Here is a 23,705-nt window from a genome sequence, read left to right on the forward strand (position 1 = left end):
TGCACATTTTATATGCAGTTTTTTTTAATTGCAGACTGCATTGCAATGGCTAGAAGCCTTCTAGCTTTCAACATGCAAAAGTTTCTTGTATATAGTGTCACATGTAGTTACGTGAAATCCTACCACTCTGCAGATGAGACATAGGATGCCATTTCACTAAGTACACAAGTGTGCTCCGTTGTACTTGAAACACAACAACATCAAAACAGTTCGAGAAGCCTACAGGATGCTTGCATGGAGTGGTTACTCAATTATTTCTAAATAATGTACAATAGTGTTTCTCAACCTTGGCAACTTTAAGATGTGTGGACTTCAACTTCCAGAATTCCCCAGGCAGTGCTGGCTGGGAAATTCTGGAAGTTGAAGTCCACATGCCTTAAAGTTGCCAAGGTTGAGAAACACTGATACGTGATCTTGCCGTACATACTCCTTTCCATGTGGCTTGCATGCTATGGGGGAAAAATGCTCAGATCATATGGAAAGTATTAATTTACTACCTGGAGCTGTCTCCATGCACTGTAGCTTCAATAAGCTCCACACTAAAGAATACACATGCAAGTTACTCTAATAGGTCTGCTTAAGCTGACTTAATGTAATGCAACTATACAAAAGATACCTCTTGCTGAACTACAACTAGAGTTGAGTAAGTCTGTCACTTGTGGATTCTTGGTTTCCCATTTTTCCAAGTCAAATGTTCGTGTTCCAATTTCACATATAACATTTATCACACAATCAATAGGTCATTATAAAACTGTTTATGGAATATTTAATATTTTAAGACTCTACATGAAACTTGATATACATTTTATAGGTATTTTTCTAACAGATGCATTTTGCATGTACTTTGCCCAACTGTACACATTTTTGCAAATGCATTTTAAATTGAAATACTACATTCTGCAATTCAGAAAAGCAAAACATTCAAAACAGTATTTCAATTCAAGTATTGCTTCAAAAATGTAAAATAGATATACTTGCAAGTGAAGAATAAATACTTCACATTAACAGAAAATGTAATTAAAATTAGTTACTTGATAGAAATAAATCAGCTAACAAACTGGTTATAACAAAATATATTTCTGTATTATAGAAAATAAATTGTGAACCAATTTTTTCAAATCCTCAGTTAAAGAGGCTCTATTAATATTTTAAAATTTAATTAGTCAATCAACCCAATTAAAGCTAGTATCTCTAATACTTATTTGCATATGACATTAACTTAAATGTCATCTATTGAACTACTGTGATGTTAATATTCAAATTTAAATTATGGAATGGAAAAAGCTATCAAGGAATACTAAGAAATGATATCTTAAAACTTCATCATAACCCTATCTTATAACTAATATTTTTCTTTCATTTCATTTCTCTCTATATCCTTTGATTCTTTATTCTATTATTATTACAGTGGTGTGTCTTTTGGGGAGACAGTTCACACTGTTCCAACATGTGACTTCTGTCATTCCTGGTCTATAGTTTCACATTTTTCAGATCAAGAGAGCTGGTTAACAAAACCTCAGAAGTACTAAGTGTGACCTGAATGAACAGCACTGTTTCCTGTAACACCAAATGATGTGGTCACCAAAGGAATGGAACACAGAAAAAGAGAACCTGTTAATGGTCTGATATGAATCTCCAATCAAGTATGGGAGCCACATTTGAATTAGATGTTACATGCACATCCCTACCTTCCCCCAATGTTCTCAGCACTGTGGTCACAAATGTTAACATTATCATCAGTGACAAATTCCAGAGGAGTGGTCAAACAAAGGTCTTCTAAGTACATAAGTAATATGGAAAATCCCCATATTCTCCCCTCCAATAGACAAGCTAAATCTGATATAGCCAGACAACTGCCCTGAATATGGGCAGTCTCATTTTATTTTTACCTCTGTTATTTATGATCAAAAGAATGAGTAGAGTTTCTTTTTAGTGACAATGATAATTCCAACTGTCCCATTCTTTTTGCCACAAATATTATAATCAGAGATTTCTGTATTACCTGAGATATTGATTAATACTTCAAATTACCTCAAAATACCCTATTTGCCAAATTTCAAATACGAATTTTGAAGAATTGATCAAGGGCCTGTGTTTTTTAAATCCATGTTTCCTTTTTTTTTTAAAGTGTAGGTAGATATTGTCATAAACCAACAAACTATTAAATATTATCAAATGCTAAATACAATTGTATGTCAACCATTACTTTTAGTCCAGCGTTGAAAAAGAGTAGCATGGACATATTATCAGCCAAAACTTCCCACTGGAGAATCAGCAAGCCAGATTGGTACAATAAGAGCCATCTGAACTGGGATGCTATATACCTACGTCAGACATATTATGCTAAGACCTAGCTCTCTGGAGAAGGCTCTGATGCTGAGAAAGGTGGAAGGAAAGGGAAGAAGAAGATGACCAGCAGCAAGGTGGATGGACTGTGATAGTGGCGATGGGTGCACCATTGGAAGGATCAGTTTAGGGACAGATTGTCAGGGAGAAAATCTATCTGTGTGGTTGCCAAGCGTCAGCACCAATTGGATGGCACATAATCGATCAATCACCTAGATCAGGTGATGGCAATCCAAGGTTAGATAATTTGTTTGAGGCTAAACTGATGTTTGGCTACATTCCTATTTGTCATCATTTATAATATGCTAATATTATCTTGAATTATATTCCAAAGTTGTGGGCATTGACTGTTCTTGAGGAATATTGGTTATATACAGGAGGTTGTGGAGAATAGCCAAGAGAATTATATAGAGAGACTGAAAAAGTACCATTACCTGGGACTGGTATTAAAGACTGGATTGATATCCATTTTTGAAAAGGATATTTTTCTAATTAAAAAATGACATATTACATTTTTCTTTGGCATATATTTCATAACCTTTTACAAGAATGCACATCTTATGTACAAGTTGATACATTGCTACTAAATGATTATATGAATATGTGATATCTTTAAAATTTATATTAACTTAGTAGGTTAATTTTTAGGGTTAATTTTTTTCTGTTTCTTATTTTATTTCCTTTGTTTTGGTATTATAATTTTATTACTAATTAATTTATTGGATACATATTACTATTTTTCTTTCAGTTTGTTTTTGTACTTCTGTTGTATTTTTTAAAATTGCAATAAAATGATAATATGTATATATGTGTGTGTGTGTGTATTTATAATATATAATTTTTATATATTTATAATAAGTCACCTGTCATAAAGATCACCATGAAGGAAGAAGTTCTATTTATGTATAGGTAGATCTCATTTAACAACTGCCCTTTTTAGCAATCATTTGAAGTTACAACAGCATTGAAAAATTAACTTTACAACCAGTTCTTGCACTTACAACCATCACAGCATCCCCTGCATTCACATGATCGAGATTTGGGCACTTCACAACCAGTGGGTCTTTACTACTATCACAGTGTCCTGTGGTCATGTGATCGCCGTTTGTGTGCTTCACAGCCAGCTTCCAACCAGCAGAGTCAACAGAGAAGTCAGCAGTAAAATTGCAAGTCGCAATCACATGATGTCTTGCTTAATGACCATGGGTGATTCGTTTAATGACCATGGCAGAAGTGAGGTCATAAATCCATCGTGGTCACATGATGTTTCACTTAACAACTGCATCACTTATCGATGGAGTTGCTGGTCCCAGTTGTGGTCATTAAGCAAGGACTATCTGTATGACATTTAAATTCCCATAATATATTCAACTAATCACATAGCATCATCACCCTTCCTTACAGCAAAAGGAAAATAAGATTGCCAAGACTGTTCCAACACACCAACTGAATTAAGAATTCCCAACTGCTCACCAGCTTCACTGAGGCTAGCGTTCTGCAGGTATGTCCGACATCTTTCTTTGTGTTCCTCCAATGAACTTCTCTGCTTATAACTCCGTCCACAGAATTCACACTTGAATGGTTTCTCCACTAGAAATGAGTGAACGAAAAGACCTTTTAAAGTATTTGTTTTATAGATATTGTGAATAGACATTATATCATTTTAACATAACAAGTACTTCAAATCATGACCTGTTCATCCCTGGAACAGTCTTGCCAGGTTAAATAACCAACAGCTCAGTGCCCTAAAATAGCAAAAGCTGCACTAAACTGGGAATATTTATTTTCCACATCCAAATATATCTAATCAACAGATGGAAGAAGCTGAGGCAGATCAAAAATCATTATCTTTTGCTTTTCTCTGAATGATTCTACACAAGAAGACTATTTCAGTCTAAAAAGAGCTCTGGTCTCATGGACTTCTGTGGAGGGATCAGGGGTGAGAAATGATATCACATGCATTTACTTAATTGACATTTGTATGATGACATCATGACATACAAGACCTCATTTTGTCTTGAAGTGGTTGGCTCTGTCTGAACCTTTGTGTTCCCATGCTGTCAGAAGTTATGGAAACCTCAGCTCATTTATATGAGATTCACCAGTGATGTACAAGTGGTCCTCGCTTAATGACCGTTAGTTTAGCAACTGTCCGGAGTTGCAACAGCACTGAAAAAAACTAAATATGAACGTTCCTTGCACTTACGACCATTGCAGCGTCCTTGCAGTCATGTGATCACATTTTGGGTGCTTGGCAAATGTCATGCATTTATGATGCTTGCAGTGTCCTGCAGTCATGTGAGCACCACTTTTGACCTTCCCAGCCAGCTTCCGATAAGCAAAACCAATAGGGAACTGCATGATTTGCTTAATGACCACATGGTTTGCTTAATGACCACATGGTTTGCTTAACGACCACAGCAAAAATGGTCATAAAATCAGGTCTGGATTCGCTTAATGATCCCATCACTTAGCAATCTAAATTCTGGTCCCAATTGTGGTCATTAAGTGAGTACTACCTGTAGTGGAAACCACTGCAAAGCTAGAGTTTTGCTTTGCTTTGCTTTTGGGTGCACTGAAGCTCAGTTTCCATGCTGATGAGACCTCTTGCCTAATACTTCCTCATGGTTCCTGAGTTTTAGGTCCCATAAGGGAGATGCCAGCATGACCCCTTTGCAGTTACATCTCAGCTGTCCAGACATAAAGTGAAATGTAGTTGATGAAATTGACAGTTGTTTTGTTAGTTTAGTTTAGTTGTTTTGTTAGAGGACTCCTTGCCTCACCATGGGATAAACTAGCAGTGAAAGCTATGGGCTACTGAATTTTTAAAGCTTCCTTCCTTCCTTCCTTCCTTCCTTCCTTCCTTCCTTCCTTCCTTCCTTCCTTCCTTCCTGTGTCTATGTGTGGGGGAGGGTTGCAAGGGTCTCAGTACCTGGAGGAGCTGCAGCAGCACAAGCTATGGCACTGATTTTCACTTCTTTTCAGTATTGCAAAGTACCAACCCTGAAGATAAATTATCTTTAGCCTGCTTCTGAGAATTTGGCAATCAAAAACAATAGTAGTGTAGAAGGGCCACCAGTATTCTCAGCCTTCCTTCAGGCTACTGGATACTTTGCTTTGGAATTCTTTCCTTCTTAGCTTCTATAGCCACTTAAATAAAAAATGAAGTCTCCTCTCCCACAATCTTTACTTGCAACAATTGGCTTCATTAATTGATCCGATGTATTGAGTAGATTCTTATAGAGGCTGTGCTTACAAAATGATTATTCATGGTTAAGATGAAGGAGAATTTGATCTGGCCCACATTTCCAAGCAAACTGAATTAATTTGCACTTCTCAGATTACAATATGGACCTGCAGTTCTTAGCTCAAAAATAAAAACTGCCTAGTGTGTAAAATGCAGTAAATGTATACAGGTCAGAATTGCAATGTATATATTTGCTTGCAGTGTATGTAGTTTTGAGCTGAGAGCTGCTTTGCAAAATACGGAGAAATACATTATCTCAAGGAACTCAATCTTCTGATCCATGTTTTAATCTGAGAGGGACAAACAAATACATGCACACAACACACACACACACACACACATGTCTGTGCCTGTATGCATGCACACAAATGAAAGGGGAAAATTACCTCCAATTAAAAAAAAAGAATATGAAAATAAATTAATTTTATGCATGAAAAGTCACAGAATTGGATGGAGTAGCCATGAAACTGGATATATATGATATGGATTAGGTAAAGACTTACTTGTCCATTTACAGTTATAATACAGGTAATAATAATAAAGAATTGAAAGACAGCTAATAGAAACAGAAATAAAGGAGCTAAGTCAGTCAACCTTGAGAAAAATAAACACTTACCAGAATGTGTCCTTAAGTGACCTGTGAGTGCATCTCTTCTTTGACAGGCGTAGCTACAAAGGTGACATTTGAATGGCTTTTCTCCTGTGTGAAGCTTAACATGGCGGAGAAGATTTCCCTTCTGAGTAAATGAGGCTCCACACTGATTACAGTGGAAAGGGCGCTCACCTTAAAAACAGCATGCATAGTGGAGTGATTATTAGAGTGCTATGGTCTTTGCTAAAACATAAATTCAAATTATTCTGCCATAAGAAGGATGAGGCTGATTCATCTGGTAATTGTCACCCAGCTCTGACCAAAGGCCTAAGCTAGTAGAAGGCTTAATAGAATAAGGGGTCAGATGAGGAGGGAAAAATCTGTTTCTGACTGTATAGCATGATTTCTCCCCAGATCGGAACAAGTGTCATTCTTCACTAGAACGATTTCCTTTCAGACTGCGTAAGAGTAATAACTCTTACCTTCAAGGTACCCCCTCCCCAACATCTATGCACATGCATGCCTCCTAAGTTGGACATACCAGGCCATCCTACCTAGCCTGATCACCACCTGGACTGCCCAACTTAGTGGACTGTAACAGCTACTGGAATAGCCTCAGGTCAAGTATTTTCAACAGAGATCTTGCTTCTCAGTGAATGGTAATTACCAGTGTGGCTGCGTTTGTGAACCATCAGAACGTTGAGGCTGACACAGCCCAATCCACAAATGTCGCACTTCAGTTTTCCAGTGTTTGATTTGACGAGGTCATATGGTTCAGAATTCCTCTCCAGTTCAATGTGGTCATATTCTCCGTACTCCTGCCTGCAGTTATAAAGGACCCCAGGTTCTTCTCGCATTTCCACTGGCTCAGGATTCAAAGCGCCATCTTCTTTTTCATCATATTCACCTTTGACTTTCAGCAAACTGTCTTCTGGACATAACATCAACATGGCCCCAAAATAAAATATAAATATAAAAATCCACAGAAAGAAGGGCATTTATTATTATTATTATTATTATTAAAAATAATGCTGAATAGTATTTTTTCCATTTTCTTATTTTATTCCTCCATATTTTTAAACTTTTCTTTAATAAAATTAATCAATTACAGGCACAATGAAATGTAGGCCAATAAAATCCTATTGTCACATTCACCTTTCCCCAGCTCAGTCTTCCCTAATCTAAAATTGCCTTTAGTATTATGAGGAAGAAAAGGACAAGAAGGGAAGGGAAGGGAAGAGGGTAGAGCCTGGAACCAAATACACACAAACGCTCAAGAAATACTGGGAGACAGTATAAAAGTAGAAATCTTAATTAGCATCTGTTATTGCCTCAGACACAAGGACATTAAAAACACATCCATAAGTGCTATAGCATTGTAGATTTTTTAAAAAATATTTAACATTCAATTTATAGGAGCAAAGTATTCCTTTACTGTGTTTTACTTAACAAAGTCTCTGTGCTTTTTGTTATTTTTTTTTTAACAAAATGCATGTGCTTACATGTATTTTTAGTGGCCTGAATAAAGTGAAGGCAGAGGAAGTGAAGGCAGAGAAATCAGCAAGCACAGAGTAAAGCTATTGTATCTGGGCTCCAAAAATCTGGACCCCCATTAGATGGCAGCGAGGAGTTTGAGTTTACTCCCATGTCTAGTGGTCATCCATATCTAATGTCATGCCTAGTGGGCACCTGGAGTCTTACAGACCAGGTATGATAGGCAAGCCATGTGGGGAGGAGGAAGAGGAGCTATAGCAGGAGAGAAGCACAGAAGGAAAGAGTAAGAGAAAAGCTGCTGCTGCTGCTGCTGCTGCTACCTCTTCTTCCACTGCCATTCCTGAGCCAGCCGTCTCTAACTAGATGGCAGAAGTCTTACCAGTCAAGCAGGAGGGGGGAAAGAAAGAGTTTCTTGGGTTGGCTGAAGAGGTGAAGGGAAACTCTTGCGAGTTATGGTGGGGAAGAAGTGGCTGTCAACTGCCACAATCAGGAGGTTCTCCTTGAACCAGGTATGTGTCTTCTTTCCTTGATAGTCATTTTTCAAATTGTTCATACCCTAATCCAGTGTTTCTCAACCTTGGCAACTTTAAGATGTGTGGACTTCAACTCCCAGAAATCCCCAGCCAGCAAACCTTCTGGGAGTTGAAGTCCGCACATCTTAAAGTTGCCAAGGTTGAGAAACACTGATTAGACAATGGAGGATTGTAGGGTGGGAGATACAAGCTATAGAACTGCACCTGTTGGCTAATGAGCTCGGATTGTCCCTATGGACTGCAGAAGCTTCTTGACAGAAGCTGATGAATCCCAATTCAAAGAAAAAGGTTGGGCATTCTGTTTTCAGAAACACTATGAGGAAGCACATAAATGACATCTTAGATGAGACCTTTCAGAAGCATTGCTAATATATTCTCTTACTGGATTAATAAGGGTATACGAAAGTCCCCTAAGAGAGTAATAATTTCAAGATTCTAAAACTCTCAGAATGATAGCTGTGAATCTGTATTACCATTTCAACCATCCTAAGTGGATACGAACTATGATATTTCTCACAGCATTTGTACAACAGTTTGGGAGTGTGCAGATGCCTGCCTGAAGAACGTCTCCTCAGGTGGGGCTGTAAAGAATTACTGTGGCAGTGGGACATAACCAGTTAAAGAGAAAAAAGGGGTCTTCAGTTTTTGCAGCCCAATGCTAAGAAAAAGCTGTGCCAGAGAAAGAGGGACTTAGAAAAGGAGGTATGGCTTTTACAGAATTGTTATTCTCAGTGTTGAATACTGAAACAATCAGATGCCACAAATCATGGTGATCCTTTTCATGTAAAAATTGCCACTGTTCCAAAAAGTCAGGGGGGGTTTGTTGTTGTTGTTGCCTAAATGAATACCAGTCCCCTATTTTGGGATATATTTTTTTTCTGGGAACTCCTCTGGGTATATATAACTCATTCTGATTTTCTTTTCTTTTCTTTTTGGAGGTTCCTCCATGGTAAAAATACCTGCCGTTTGCCTTTCTTCTAAACCGCCTGCTTTTGTATGATGCATCTCAGCCTTTGATAACTTTTGATAGGAAACTGAAAGGATGCACCTGAATCTTCCTCCTGACTTTTTCACTGTCCTCCAGCTGTCAAAAGCCCCCCCTCCAAAGAAAAGCTTATGTTTTTCAGTGTGCTTTTTTTAAAAAGCTGATGGAAAACATGTGCCGACTGGCAGAAAACCAAACTGAGAAAATAGCTGCTTGATCACAAGCAATAGCCCAAAAGCCTGACCAGCGAGAGACGGGGGGCAATGAAAATAGTCTTGCATTGACAGATACTTTACTTCTAGAGGAAAAAGAACATGCTCATGGGAATATGCTGTTTGGTTAAACAAAAAAAAAAAAGACTCATCTGGAAGCTTTCCTTACATCCCACCACATTCAACCCATGACAGTTTATTAGATTTATACTCTGCTTTGGATATCAGTTCATGGTACGTAGTGCTATCTCCTCCTATTTTCCCTCACCGCAACACCCCTGTAAGTTGGACTGAGAGAGAGAGAGAGAAAGAGAGAGAGATTGTCCCAAGGTTACCCCTGGAATTTCCATGGCTGAGGATGAACTGGAACCAGAGTCTCCCTGATACCAGTCCAACACCTTAACCATGACACAACAGTGGCGTTCTTACTGCCTATTGAAAATTGCAAAGACTCATCAAAAGATGAAGAAGGCTGGAAAGGTCAGAATTCACACATTTGGGCTGAAATGTATTATATGGTCACCTGATAAGTCTCAGTACATCTCACTGAATTCTGAAAGACATCTGACCAGACCTGCAGAGGATGTTGTAGTTTAGTTTGCCGTTCTGTGCATACTTAGCCAACAAGAAGTACTACTGAAAACAGAGGATTTTACCTTGAAATTACCATGTTTATACTGACAGTGAAGGAGGAACTACTGGCTGCCTTTTTCTAATCTATCAATTCTTAAATTCTTAATCTATTATTTCTTCTCATATTCCCTCCCATAGAAAATTAGCCTCTAGGAAGAAAAGTGCCTGTCTCTGTCACTTCACCTCTATATACAACTAAAACTGCTTTCCAGTAAAGAAGCAGAAGGGTGCATAACCTCCACAAAAATTGAAAATAAAATATAATTGTAATAAAGCTAGATGAGCTTTCCTAAGCTAGAACGGGCTTCATCATTCATATTGTGAAAATGGGCTTCACAGTGTAGTCAATATAATATGGAAAGGAATCCTCTAGAATCTAAATTCAATTTTTTAATTTCAAAAATAAACTCTTGCTTTGGAAACTCAAATTTATCTATGCCAGCAATCATCACAATACTTTTGTAAGACAGTAGAAATCAGTACATTGTGGATTAGAAAAAAGAAGGCAGTTTCTGAACATATGCAGGTTACACATTATTTACATACTGAAGTAATAACTCAGAGAGTCTATTCCATGCATTTGTAGAGTCACAGAAATCACACTGGGTTCAACCATTTTGTGCCCACCTAGCAATATTGCCCTCCTATGTTCATTCAAAAAGGAAATCTTTGTTTTCATGCCCAAAAAAGCCTTACTTTGCCCACACTAGCTGGCAGGGCCCTAAGATTACAAATGAAACAACTTCCAAGTTGTAGACACTTATAACATAGTCATATAATAAAATTACGGATGCATCTAGATAGCAGGAATTCAGTCATCGTAATGTGACAAGTTAATGTCATAGCTGATTTATTATAACAATTCCAAGATAAAGAGACCTCATGCTTGCAGATGTTCAGTTTGGCATATCAGCCCCCTCTACCAATATATATGGCATATAGAGTCATGTGTATGCCATCATTTCCTGACTATCCCACTAAAAATGCCTTGGAAATGTTTTGACAGCAGCCAATTAGTTTTAAGAGTTTGATGCAGTAAAACACTGCAACCCCCCACCCCCATCCCAAAACCTCTTACATAGCTATAACAAATTAGACTACATTGCCTTTAGGCAAAAGTGGTAAAAACCATTTGAGGTTTAATGATATTTAGGATGTATACAGATTACAATAAAAGCACATTGAGACTCTTTCGGGCCATTCCCAGATACTCATGAAGGAGATAGTAGCAAAAGGTGAATCAAGATAACAGAGGATTTGAATAGTTTTCTGAATGCTTGATGAGAGGTGGCCCTCTAACAATCCACCTGAAGGATGCTTGTAGCACTAACTGAGAATTGATTGGGAAGGTAACACAGTGGCTATCTCAGTGCTTGCTTCTGGAGGTGGGTTAAAATTATCACTCTGAAGTCACTTTTTAGCTAACCTAATCCTGACATTTCCATTGAACAGCACAGAAATCTCTTAAATTCTGTTGAGTACTGCAAGTTAACAGGCTCTCTTAACAACAGCATTTTAAAGCTACCGAAACTAAAGAGAAGGATCACCTGCCAGGCTGCAAACTTCCCCAAAGTTGTCACAAATAAGCCGTTGTTCACCCAGCTATATATACATTCTTGCCCGACTCAGTATCAGTACTCTCTTACAGACCTCAGGATTAATGCCATGCTTTTAATGTCAGAAGCAAATCTTTCTTTCCATAACTCACCACTGCAGCATCAAATATAGCTTCATTAGGAACTGGGCAAGGATAGCAATTCATGTATATGGAAAGATAAATCTGCCATTTTCTACAGTTTTTCATTCACAACTTCATTTCATCTGATTTCTGCATCAGTTTATAACTTCAGTTTATAACTTAAAAAAAATATGCATGAAAATGTATTCCCCTTTTAATATGTATTTTATCTAATACATGTATGCATGTACGTACTGTATGTATAAATTTTTTAAGTACTGTAGATAGATAAATAGATCTGATTTTCTTCTAATACCTATTTTTTCCCAGGTAATTTTTCTCTGTGCTTTTACTCCTAATTAATGCAATTTTGTACTCATTTTTGTGTTGTGGTTGAACTGTGTTGTAAAAGAAAAGTGCAAAAATGAAAGGATAGCTACTTTTTACTATTTTATTAAGTGTGAATCAGGATGATTCATATTATAATGCCAGCAACTGGTCAATTTTCCCAGCTCATTTGTTTTTCACTAATTGTCAGAACAGCTGATAGGAAAGCTAAAATTACATCATGGCTGTTTCACCCACCACCCCATCTAACAAAACAAAACAACCCCCCACACACACATACTTTAGTTACATACAATTAACAGATCCCATGAATACTAAGAAAATTCAGTTTAAGAGGGATTCTGCTTCTCTTACAGTTATTGAAAAGAAGAAGGAGTTATTTTACTCCAAAGGGCAGACCAGAACAGAGGTTTAAAACCATAAGGAAGTAGGTTCAGGTGAGATGTCCAGAAGGTCAAGAGGATCTTCTGGACTAAATGAGTTATCAGCCAGTGGAACATGCTGCCACATGAAGCCCGATTCTCTTTCACTGAAGGTCTGCCCCAACAGAGGCTGGATGGTCATCTGTCAGATGTTCTAATGGATCCTGTACTCATTGGGGGTTGGACTGGATGACTAAGGTTACTTCCAACATTATTATACTGTGGTACTAAACTACTATGCATCCTTCATTCTTCAATAAATTCTTGCATATGCAGAATATTTCACTAAATTGCTGCTATAAAGGTTTGCCCACCCTGCATTTTAGAGGCAAAAAAATGGCCTTAATTTGTACAATATATGATTCAATCCTTGTTATGTGTATAAGCAAACGGAGAAGTGAAGTCACATGCAGGGTCTGTCACAAGGTGAGATGTCTAAGTAACTGGGCTCCACCCCGACCTAAAATTAGGCACTACGTCTGATCCTTCAAAGCAAGCCCAAAAATTCTGAACTAGAAAGGTCAATCTCTTATCACAAAACTTATTTTAAAAAATGAATAGTCTTGATAGAAAATGTTGGTATCAACATCAGCTTATGTACACATTACACATTTATTAGACATTTGTATGCTTTGAAAATGATTTGGAAGTGCTTCAGACCTCACACAAGCACAACGGTCCCCCTCTGCAATTAATTAAAGCACCCTGTCTTTTTTCAGACATCCATATGAAAAACAATCATATCAACTTTAATAAAATGACTCCTTAAAGCAGCTGCCCTTTTTTCAGGTTTGGCTATGATGAATAGAAAAGAGGTATTATGCTCATGTGAGGATGGAAGCAATTCTTCCAAAATATTTTTGAAGTATGTGGAACCCTAATATTGATTGCAATCTTATACCAATTCTATCATCATGATCCCATTTCAAAGAATTCTGGAAATGATATGCTATCAGTTACCCCAGAACCTTAGCCCTCATACAAAATCCACGATTCTCTACAGAGAAGGAATCACCGAAATAAATTTAAGTCTATGCAATTCCTATGCTTCTTATAGGGCATTTTAAAATGAGCTACTTAAAAGACTATTTCAATTATTTTAATAAAGCTACTTGTATTTTTTTAAATTGTCCTATTTTTATCTTCTGTCCTAAGTTTACTGAATTTGTTTTTCTTGCATTTTTTAATATGTTGTTGTGTAAGAATTATGTTCAATTAGCAGTCCCTATTAAAGCTACATGCTACAATTAAAGCTACATGCTTATTGTCAATATACCAATATAATCCAATCATTGTTTTGTGCTATAGTTGACTACACATTATATTTCTTACATAAAAAGTAACCACATGCAAATCACTACTGATGGTTGATATTCTGAATATTGTCCTAGAGACAGCAGAGAAGCTTGAAGAATGTGTACTTTTTAATACTTTTTGCCTACTTTTTAATACTGTATTGCCTACTTCCTAACCATTGAGGAAAACTGGTCACAAAAGAAGAAAGGAGAAAGGGTGTTGATGTTGATCCCAGTTTCCTGTCTGTCTGGAGAATTTGTAGAAATAAAAGCCTAATTTACAACTTGTCAGCTTAGGAGGGTAACATGTAGTCTGGCTTCTGTGGATGGTTCACATTGCTATAGCAGGAGGACAGCCATTTCTCCATGATTTTTGCTACACCATTCCATTCTAATGCCCACATTTCCAAACCCTGTCATTCACCCATTCAAACTACTGTTCTGGTAAATGGCTGTGATTGACACCTAGTAGGAAGAAAATGCAAAGATATGGTTCTTATAGTTTCATGAAAGAGGGTGACATGGGCCTTGTTTTGTTTGCTCTCCTTCTTTCAGTCCACTGAAACACTGGGGCAGAAAGGGATTGCTTCTGAACTTGTCTTGTTTTTCATTTAAATAACTCAGTTTTGGGGTGATGCCTCAATGAACTCAAACAAACGGTAAACACCTGGTGGAAATTTCACATGCTAAAAATAGCAACAAAACTTTCTGAATTCCCTATCAAGCATGAATGTAGAGTACAAATTGGTTTACCTCCAAGGAGAAAAAGAGAAGAGAAGAGAAGAGAAGAGAAGAGAAGAGAAGAGAAGAGAAGAGAAGAGAAGAGAAGAGAAGAGAAGAGAAGAGAAGAGAAGAGAAGAGGAGCCAGCCATTCTTATGAAACAAAGTCATGGAAAACTATTAAGATTTTTAAATACTGGAACTTGTGCTTCCATTGTAGAAGGCATGGAGGTATTTGAAGCAACTTTATCTCAGAAAGTATAACTAAACATTACATTGGTGGTTGTTGTTTTCCTGTTTCAGAGAGCCCATTCCAGATAAACTTGCCTCATCACAAATTTATAAACTTTGGAGAGGATTGGAGGATTGCAGAGTTCTAGGGCAGACACTGAGTTTATCTTCAGGGCTGCCTAAGCACATTGGGACCCATTTATGACATACAAAATCAAAATTAACCCAATTTGGCCACTTTATAAATGAAGAGTAATGCTGAAGAGCAAATTATATTTTTAAAAAAATGTGTCCCCCATACTGGGTTGGTCACTGAGCAACCTCTGATTAAGCTTAAGCATAATTAAACCATAACTGCATGCAAATGAAGGCTTCGAATCTATAATAAAAATTGCTGTAGAGCACACAGGGGGCACAGCTTAGTAAGAGAGCATATCCTTTAGTGCATAAGGTTGTGGATCTAGTCTCCACCATTTCCATGTATACAGCTCTCCAGATACAAGACAGGAAAGTCTTCTGCTTGAGGGGCTGAAGATCTAATGTCACTCTGCTAAGCAATAAAAAGTTTGAGGGGCCAATATGAAGAGATTCCATAAGTTGACATGCTTCATACTCTTTGAGCCTAAATAGTCTATATATACAAGCACAATTGCACAATTGTCCAAAATCATATAGGTATGCACTCATATATATGATTTTTGCACAATTTTTGCACATGTGTGTATGTTGCTCTCTGTATGCATCTCTGTATGTTATCTCTAACGCTGTGTCAGGGTACCCGCTTTCTTTCCCTCTCCTATGGTCAAATGTATACTTAATGTAGTAATAGAGGATTGAATGCTATATTATTATGTGATCTATTTTATTACTTGGTAGTATATTATTGTATTTCTTTGTTTTACTTTATTTTTCTCCTTTTATATTTTGCTGGTCATTGACCGAATAAATATATTGAACATATGCTTAAAAGTTAAACCTCTTTAGAAAGGAAGACGTGCCTTGGTGTAGTGAGGCTTGTGTTAAGTGAGCACTTCACATCCTTTGCTTTCTTAGATGTAGAATTGTGTTTTATTAAAATAGGAGAGAAAGAGACTATAAAACTGACTATGAGTTTCAAACCAATCAAAGAAAGGCCACGCCATTGTAGCGAGTCAAGTTCCACGGTCTTTTTGTGGTTTCTAATCCTTTCTGTAATTGCTTGTTGAGTGAACCTCTGCAGAAAAACATTAGCTGAGGTTGCCAGATCACCTTCTCCACCCCCCACCTGCACCCCACTTTCTGCCTCAGCAGGACGATGCACAAGATCTAATTTTCTGATTTAAAAAACACGGCATTTCCTTCCCTAGCACAACCACATGTCTTCTAAGGCAATGGTGGCTGGAACCTCAGCTACAAGCCTGAACGTACTTTGGGCTGATTTTCCCACCTCCTTTGCTCCTCTTTCCTGCCCATAAAACACCACCATCACCACACCAGTCAGCTTAAAAGCCCAAAGCAGGAACACTTACATTGCACTTATTTTTCCATTTTTGCAGACACCAAATCTATGATTTCAAACTCCCATGTAGAAAAGGTGAGTCTTTAAAGAAGTTGTTTGAAACTTCAGTAGGCAGTATTTTGACCTTTTTGAATGAAGACACAAAAGCTGTCTTCTTCATTTCTCTTTATGATAGTAAGTGACTTCTGGGCCTTTGGTTGTTCATCGCCACCCCATAGCTTTCTCTGTTCTTTTTTAAAGAAGTAATTTCAGATGCCCAGGTCTCTGATGCCAGATACAGATCTTATCACCAAACTTCCTTCAAAGGTCTGTGGAAGCCCTATGTAATGTCAAATGGTGCTTGAGAAACTCATTGACACAAACCTTGGCATGGTTTCAAAGTCACTCAGTGCTGGGGAAGCAAGAGGTGCAGTACTGTTGGAGAAAGAAATGTATTTCTATGCACAGGCAAGATACCCCTATGGGTCTTTTATTTATGGGAGTGGAGTCCATACAAACATGGAGCTATGCTCATTTCTCTTACAGGCAGTAGATACAAGATGCTCTCTTATTTTCCAGCAGAGCACAAACATGGTCTATTTATATGAACAGGTGTTAATATGGGGAGGATTTGCACACAAGATTCTCACCTGTACTTCTGTTCAGAAGGATTAGGACATCTGAACATAGTATGATCATGTTAAAAACTGAAGGAGGACTGTGCGTGTTGGAAGGTCATTTGCTTGAGGGATGCATGGAAAATGGAACCAAACCTCTTACTGCAGGAAGAGTGGACAGCATTTTTCTAAGGACAGCATTTCATTGGAGGTATATTATTAGATGGGCAGCACACTAGATATGGCCTCATTGGAAGCTTATACTGGACAGTGCCCACAATAGCCACGGCCAATCCCCTTTTCTCAGTTTTTCCTTTTCATTCCTCTCTGGATGCACTGCTGAGGGAGTTACAGATGACTCTGGCCACAGTTCTTAATTTTGAACTGAAGGCACAAAATTAAGCTTAGGCCATCTGTTGCTTACCCCTGTGTTGTAGGAATGGCTATGAAAGTCAGTGGGATGGAAAACTCAGGACTGATGTGAAAATGTGGCAAAGATGACACATTTTTACTTACTTTTCCTAGACTCTGGAATATGAAGTTTGGTTGGCCAGCACACAAAGGACAGATGGGAAGGGAAGTTGAATTTTGGGACTTCCAGAATCAGTTTTGATTGAAGTGGCTTATAAGTCTTGTAAAATAAATAAAACCAATAAGGTTGGACTGGGGAAAAGACCACTGAAGTGGCAATTGGAAAAATATTTATTTGAAAATGATCACACTTGTAAGCTGGTTCGCACAACATGCCAGGCAAGACAAAAATAGGGTTCAGTACTTCGTGCTTTGACATATTGTAGGAACCAGGCCACACTTCAAGCCATAATATGTTTTATATGTTTGGGATGCATCTTATGCAAACACACAACAGCCAGTGTGGAACAGAGGAATGTGGCAGTGACTTAAAAACCTTCAGAATGGGGTAGGGAGAAATTTCCAGTAGCAGCCAGGAATTTGCCTTTCTCTAGGAAAGAAGCATAACAAGCATTGGCTTTGCCACAAACAAGGTGAGTTCAGAACTGTCTTTTTTTCTCCATGTGAGTAGGAAACCTCTGTTCACTGTGAAGTGTGCAATTTGGAACATATTAAACACATGGATTGGTCCTTCTTCTTCTTTTTTTTTTTTTGCTTTTTGGCTTAAACTTTGCAGTTTCTGCAGTGCAGGGACATAAAAAGGAAGTTCATGGCCTTCTCCTTTTTATCTCCCTTGTTGTTTATCACTTCTCTTGGTGTATAGACAGTTACTCTTCTGCTAACTCCATAGATATAAGAGATAAAGGCAACATTTCCGAGCTAAATTCTGTTGGTGAAAGAAACAAGTTGGCTTGCCCTCAGAATTCTCCCAACATGCATCTCTTCTACATGGAGAAGCTTTTTCAGTCATACTATTTCGCTATCACTACCATTACAATCTAAGGCTGCAGTTAATGGCAATTTTGCAAGAACAAGCTAGATTGTAACCCATGAATCAGATTTGACCATCTTCTGTTTTTGCCACCCATGTTCTTTCTGTTTCCCACCATCAAGTCTTTGTCTTGTCTTCATAGGTCTGTTACTCCACAGTGTCTTCTCAATTCTCACCCCCATCCCCGATTCTTCACAAACCTTCTCCTATATGTCTAAAAGCCCAGCAGAGCCATTCAGGGTATGGAAGACATGGTTGTATTGACGTCTCCATGAATGATGCTATTACAAACGATAGAACGCTGAACTGGCATTGCTTAAGTCTAAATCATTTCTCCCATTTCTTTCACCCATATGGCTGGAAGGGAAATAATCAGCACCAACTCAAAATGAGAAAAAGAGAAAGAAAGGAAGGAAATAGCTCTTCTGTTGCAGTGCCTGATAAAATCAAGGGCACTTTTTCAAATCACATGGAAGGTCTTTGATTAGTTGATTCAATTTATTTAATTAAAAAAGATACTTTTCTGTGCTACATTCTGTTTACTAATTTATTAATTTTAATTGTACAACTTCCACTTTACCTTCTCTCCCTCTTCCATTAGTCAAATTATATTCTTTTGCATCTTCACTGTTGTCCATATTTTCCATTTCGTGGGATGTGTTAGAATTGCCATCAGTCGAAACGTCCTGAAAATCTGGTACAATTTTAATGAAAAAAAAAATTGAATGATGAGGAAGATGATGAATCATTGAAGCAGGAATTTTAATGAGGTTTAAGACATTTAAGCCATTCTTTAGGCACTGGGTGCTTTGAATATAAGATAATATAACATAGGCTTAGTAATAAGTGGTAAAGTAGAAGTTAGGAAAATAAGTTTGTTAAATTTTCTATAATAAAAGCCTCCCACATGGAAAATTGTTGCTGGTCTGTAACATTTCCCAAAAGAACCCCCTCACAGATAGGTAAGAAGCTCTTTTAAGGAAGGAAGTAGAAAGGGCTTAATGGCCCAGTACCTGCACGTTCCATCTGTTCCTGACAACGGCTGAGGTCCAGGCCAGCTGGGGAATCTAGAACGGGCCAAAACAAAGAAAGAATTCAACCTTTGGAAGCTCTGTGCTGTATCAGTTCTACAACACAAGTGGGTAGGGATTAAATGGGCTCAGAACTATATTCTTATTTTGAAAACTGCCCTTTCAAGTCAGGGCCTCTTTCCAGAGTTATAGCTCAGAAGGAAATCTATCCTCAGTGAAGTCTTGTAACACCTGCAGTGGAATTCATGTGATAACTGAGGATATTTGGCCTCCCAGTCTTCTGGTGCAAAGAAAATATCAGAATGGAACACAACAAACTCACTACTACAGTAATGCCTATAATTTCTAGGCAGATTCTGATGCAAAGTTTAATGAATGTCTCTGCAGGCTGAGCCTAGCGCAAATTTGCATATTTATTGGATGGTCATAGCTACATTGTGACTTTTTTTTTACCTTCTCTTTAGATGCCCCTCATATTTACCTAGGATAGGGTTGGGCACCTGTCTTTATTCTAGGATAGGTTCATGGCCTTCTTGAGAATTTTGTGGCAAGATACTCAATTACCACTTTTTTTTCCTTTCCAGCAAAAAAGGTAGGAATGGAAATGAAAGACGTCTGAGAGCTGCACCATTTCCATTCCAGTTCTGAATCCCCCCCAGGCATGAAAAAGGAGGCTTTTACCTCATCCAGAGCTCATCAACCACTCAACCATTTCCCATCCATGACATAGGGCGATAGCTAAAAAAGAACTGCTGCATGAAAAATGGATTTATAATTGGCCCCACATGGGATGATGATGATGATGATGATGATGATGATGATGATCTATCCTCTGCAGAGGAAAATCAGTAACATGGCCTGGTGTTTTTATAGGCTTCTTTGCCTGCATTGCTAGTCTGTTCATCACAAAACTGATCATCTGCAAAGTGATCTACAACTGCCTTTGAGGAAGATTAATCAAACTTTCCTCTCTTAAAGCTGATACTACAGCCTCCTTTTAAAATTTAGTTTCTTCCTTTCTCTCCACTTTTTATCTCCTTATCAAAGAATCTGAAATCTTAAAATCTTGGTCCTGGCTGTTACATAATTGCAAAATTTAGCTCACTTGAAGCAGCAGGAAAGTGTTAACCGCTTCCCTCGCTTTACCACTAAGGTTTATGGAACATACATGGGGCCTCTGCAACCTCTGAGTATACAAACTTTGATAACTGAAGACCTTTCCAAACCACCATCAACACACTGCTTTTCTTCCCCTAAATACCAAGTACTTGGGGGGGGGGTTGTCTAGAATTAAGAACACATTATCAGCATGAAATGGACGGAGAGTAAAGGGAATTGACTCACTGGAAAGACAGTCTCTCTCTAACCCAGTTTCTTCCCCCAGCCTTCTTCATCACTTGCTAGAAAAATTAACTCTAACTTAATTTTTAACAAACAGTTGTTTCTCCTTCCAGATTATTGCCTCAACCTGTATTTCACCAGGCATCATTTTTTTAAAAAAATAGGTACCTAACACTGTGGGATGGGGAGAAAAATCAATGAGATACCATTTTCTTCCTCTCCACATCACTTCAATCAAACAGGATAGGTGTGTATACCAGCACACAAAACTATTCGCCAAATAACAGGAAAGCACTGGATAAATTAATCTTACACAATGTTTGAGACCAGAAGGTCAAGTGGAGCCGACCAGGTCTTGAGCTATAATCCAGAAGTTGATGGCTGCTCATCCCTACCTTAATCAACTGATGCTTTCTAATGTGTAAGCTGTGGATAGATTACCACCATGTGGAGACTTATTTGAGTGAGAAACCCAGAGAACGTCTCTGTTGAAGCACTATTGAATGTGAATGTCCAGGTCAGCAGCGTAACAACAAAGATGGGGAATATCTCTAAACGTGTACCAATTTCTTTTTTCTCACAATTATAGGACTGTATTGAGAGTTTCTCATCCCATGTGGGAGAATACTGGGATTCAAAATGTACACTTTCAAGGAAAGCTTGAATCCTTTTGAAATTATGCACAGCATAATTTCTTATTTTCCTTTTCCTTTCCTTTTAACCTTTGAGAGAATTAAGCTGAAGACCATCATGCACACAAAGATCAGGAACATGGTGATTTCAGGAAAAGAACATCCATTGTTATCTGTCAAAATATTACATACCATTCATCTTTTCATATTAAACATTCACGCAAAACATTCATCTATGTTCTTCCCCACGGGTTTTGTTTGAGAGGATCTCCACCCCAGATTGCACATTCCTGAAGAATAAATAAAAACAGCAGGTGCAGAATCTACTTCAACAATCTGCCCTGCAGTGTTTTCTGAAGCAAGGAGTGCTAGTAAATTGACCACAATAGCTTTCTTCTTTAAAAAGTAAAGGGGGGGAAAAACCTAATAATGTTTGATATCAGAAATGAAACTGATTGTACTTATTATAGAACAGCTGCATCTTAAACACATGCAGCAAACTGAGTTATCTGGATAAGTAGTTATTGGGGTGGGGGGTGGGGAGATGTAATAGAAGGAAAGGGAAAAACTGCCCTGCATTTTAGGTCAATGCTTTTTGGATGTGTGTACCCAAGGATCAGTTTGCATTGCTCCTCCATCCCACTCACTTCTGAGATTTAAATTATAGGGACTTGGAGAGGGAGGCTAAAATGAATGCTGAAAACTGTCAGCTTTAGCAACTTTCACTCAGACTTTTTAAACAGGGACTGGTGACCTCAAACTTTCTCTGGGACAAAGAGAAAAAAAGGAGGGGAGACATGATCTGCAGGGAGAGATCCTAGTAAGAATTATCCCCAGTAAGAAAAAATAGTTGGAGGAACTTGCCCAAGAAATAAGCAAGCTAAAAGGCAACATTTAGGGTTTTTACTAATGTCTGCTAATCTTTCACATTAAGAAAAATCACTTAGTCCTAAGCCCTCCCATTTGTAGGCTGTGCAAGAAAAAGGTCATATTTTAATGACACATAGTTCAGGTTTAGGTGTCCACAGAATGCCTGCATTCACCAATAAAGTCCTTTTTGTGTAGCTTCCCTGCACCCCAACCAAACTGTTAGACTTTTCAGCGTCAACTAAGTCCTTTTTTTTTTTTACACTTTAAGACCATAGTAACAACCTGGGACAGACTCTCAAAAAGTATAGATTAGCTTTAGATATGAAATAGATGACTGTCAAATCTTCCAATCATAAATGTCTCGATATCCTTGGGCTGCTAATGCCAAGAACCCTACTGGAGAAAGACCAATACAGTATTGCATCTCTGTTCAGTGACAAGTTGCATGGTGCACATCAAAAACATTGGTTGTTTAGGACATGCAATCTCTGAAGAAAACTAAAAGGCCAGAGCAGTATTTAAAATGAAGAACTGGCAGATCTTATGCTTAACCCTTCCCCAACCTGCAGAGGCCAAAAGCCACTCTGCGAATTGCACAGAACAAATATATGAAGGGTAACAAAGCAAATGGGGCCGGGGAACCAAAAGCAATCAGGAGATGGAATTTGGAAAGCTGCCAGCGAGGAAATCGTTGAGTACCCCTCCTTCTTCATGCTACCATTCCAGCGTCTTCTATAAACAAAACTTAACCCCCTTTTCTGTTTGGAATGAAGTACCAGTTGATGGTTTTATTATTCACATTTGTATGGTAGAATATTTCGATTTCTCATCACCTCAGGATTACAATTTCTCATTTCTCAGGATAACAAGATGAACCTAATCTTAGGGCAAAATATGTATTTAAAATAAGTCTGTAACAAAGAAACGGGGAAGAGTTTGATAGAAAGGCTTAGAAGCTTGTAAAAATACCTTTGATCACCTTTTCCCCAAAGCATTATATTTTAAAATAGATATTATCCCTATCTAACAACAGGTCCAACAGTTACACGAGAGGCTCATATATATATATTTTCAAAACTTTTTCTCTTTTTTCTCTTCTTTCTTTTCAAGCCAAGAAATCTGAGTCTTTGCATTAATATTTTGTATTAGCCTATTTTCTTGCCCTGCAGTGATTGTCTGAATTTTTGCTAGTCTGAAACATAATGGGCTGGGACAGGGCAATGAAGCAACATTAAAAATGTTGGGCCAAGTTTTTGAGTAAACCTAAATCTTCAAGTTTCAGAAAAAGAATTAAAAATCCATGCTGGGTTAAATAAAATTGAAGGCATGCAACTTGAAAAGAAAAACTTTTGCTTCTGACATTAGGAAAAAAACAAAGATTCTTGTTTTTACTATGTTGGTGCCTGAAAGTATATTTTAGACTAAATGTAATCTGAAAGAAGAAGTATAGTGGTGTTCTCCATTTATACATAGCCATATAAATAGCAAACATCAAATCCTGCAGTTCACAAGTTTGCAAATTCCTCTCTCAAATGGAATACATAAACATAAAAGGTATATCTGTTTCGGTGTGTTAAGGCTGCAAACTCACTAAATGCA

The 23,705-nt window shown here is 37.9% G+C and overlaps 2 protein-coding genes across 5 annotated transcripts in view; one reads left to right on the plus strand and one right to left on the minus strand.

The window, feature by feature from the left end:
- The window catches only part of IKZF3 (IKAROS family zinc finger 3), a 44,888-nt gene that overhangs the window by 19,820 nt on the left and 1,363 nt on the right, over positions 1 to 23,705 (minus strand). The window contains exons 2-6 of the mRNA XM_063300650.1: positions 19,246 to 19,299; positions 18,813 to 18,926; positions 6,853 to 7,116; positions 6,210 to 6,377; positions 3,820 to 3,936 (exon numbers count right to left, since the gene is read on the minus strand). Coding sequence (XP_063156720.1) covers positions 3,820 to 3,936; positions 6,210 to 6,377; positions 6,853 to 7,116; positions 18,813 to 18,926; positions 19,246 to 19,299 — 717 coding nt within the window. The remainder of the gene's footprint in view (positions 1 to 3,819; positions 3,937 to 6,209; positions 6,378 to 6,852; positions 7,117 to 18,812; positions 18,927 to 19,245; positions 19,300 to 23,705) is intronic.
- Positions 1,436 to 23,705, plus strand: part of ZPBP2 (zona pellucida binding protein 2) — a 42,726-nt gene continuing 20,456 nt past the window's right edge. For 3 of the 4 annotated variants that reach the window (XM_063300651.1, XM_063300652.1, XM_063300655.1), the window contains exons 1-2: positions 1,436 to 1,771; positions 3,751 to 3,847. The gene's annotated coding sequence lies outside the window, so the exon portion shown is untranslated. The remainder of the gene's footprint in view (positions 1,772 to 3,750; positions 3,848 to 23,705) is intronic. The other variant, XM_063300654.1, reaches the window with a different exon arrangement.

This window comes from Candoia aspera, chromosome 4 (genome assembly GCF_035149785.1).
Source record: "Candoia aspera isolate rCanAsp1 chromosome 4, rCanAsp1.hap2, whole genome shotgun sequence".
Lineage (NCBI taxonomy): Eukaryota > Metazoa > Chordata > Lepidosauria > Squamata > Boidae > Candoia > Candoia aspera.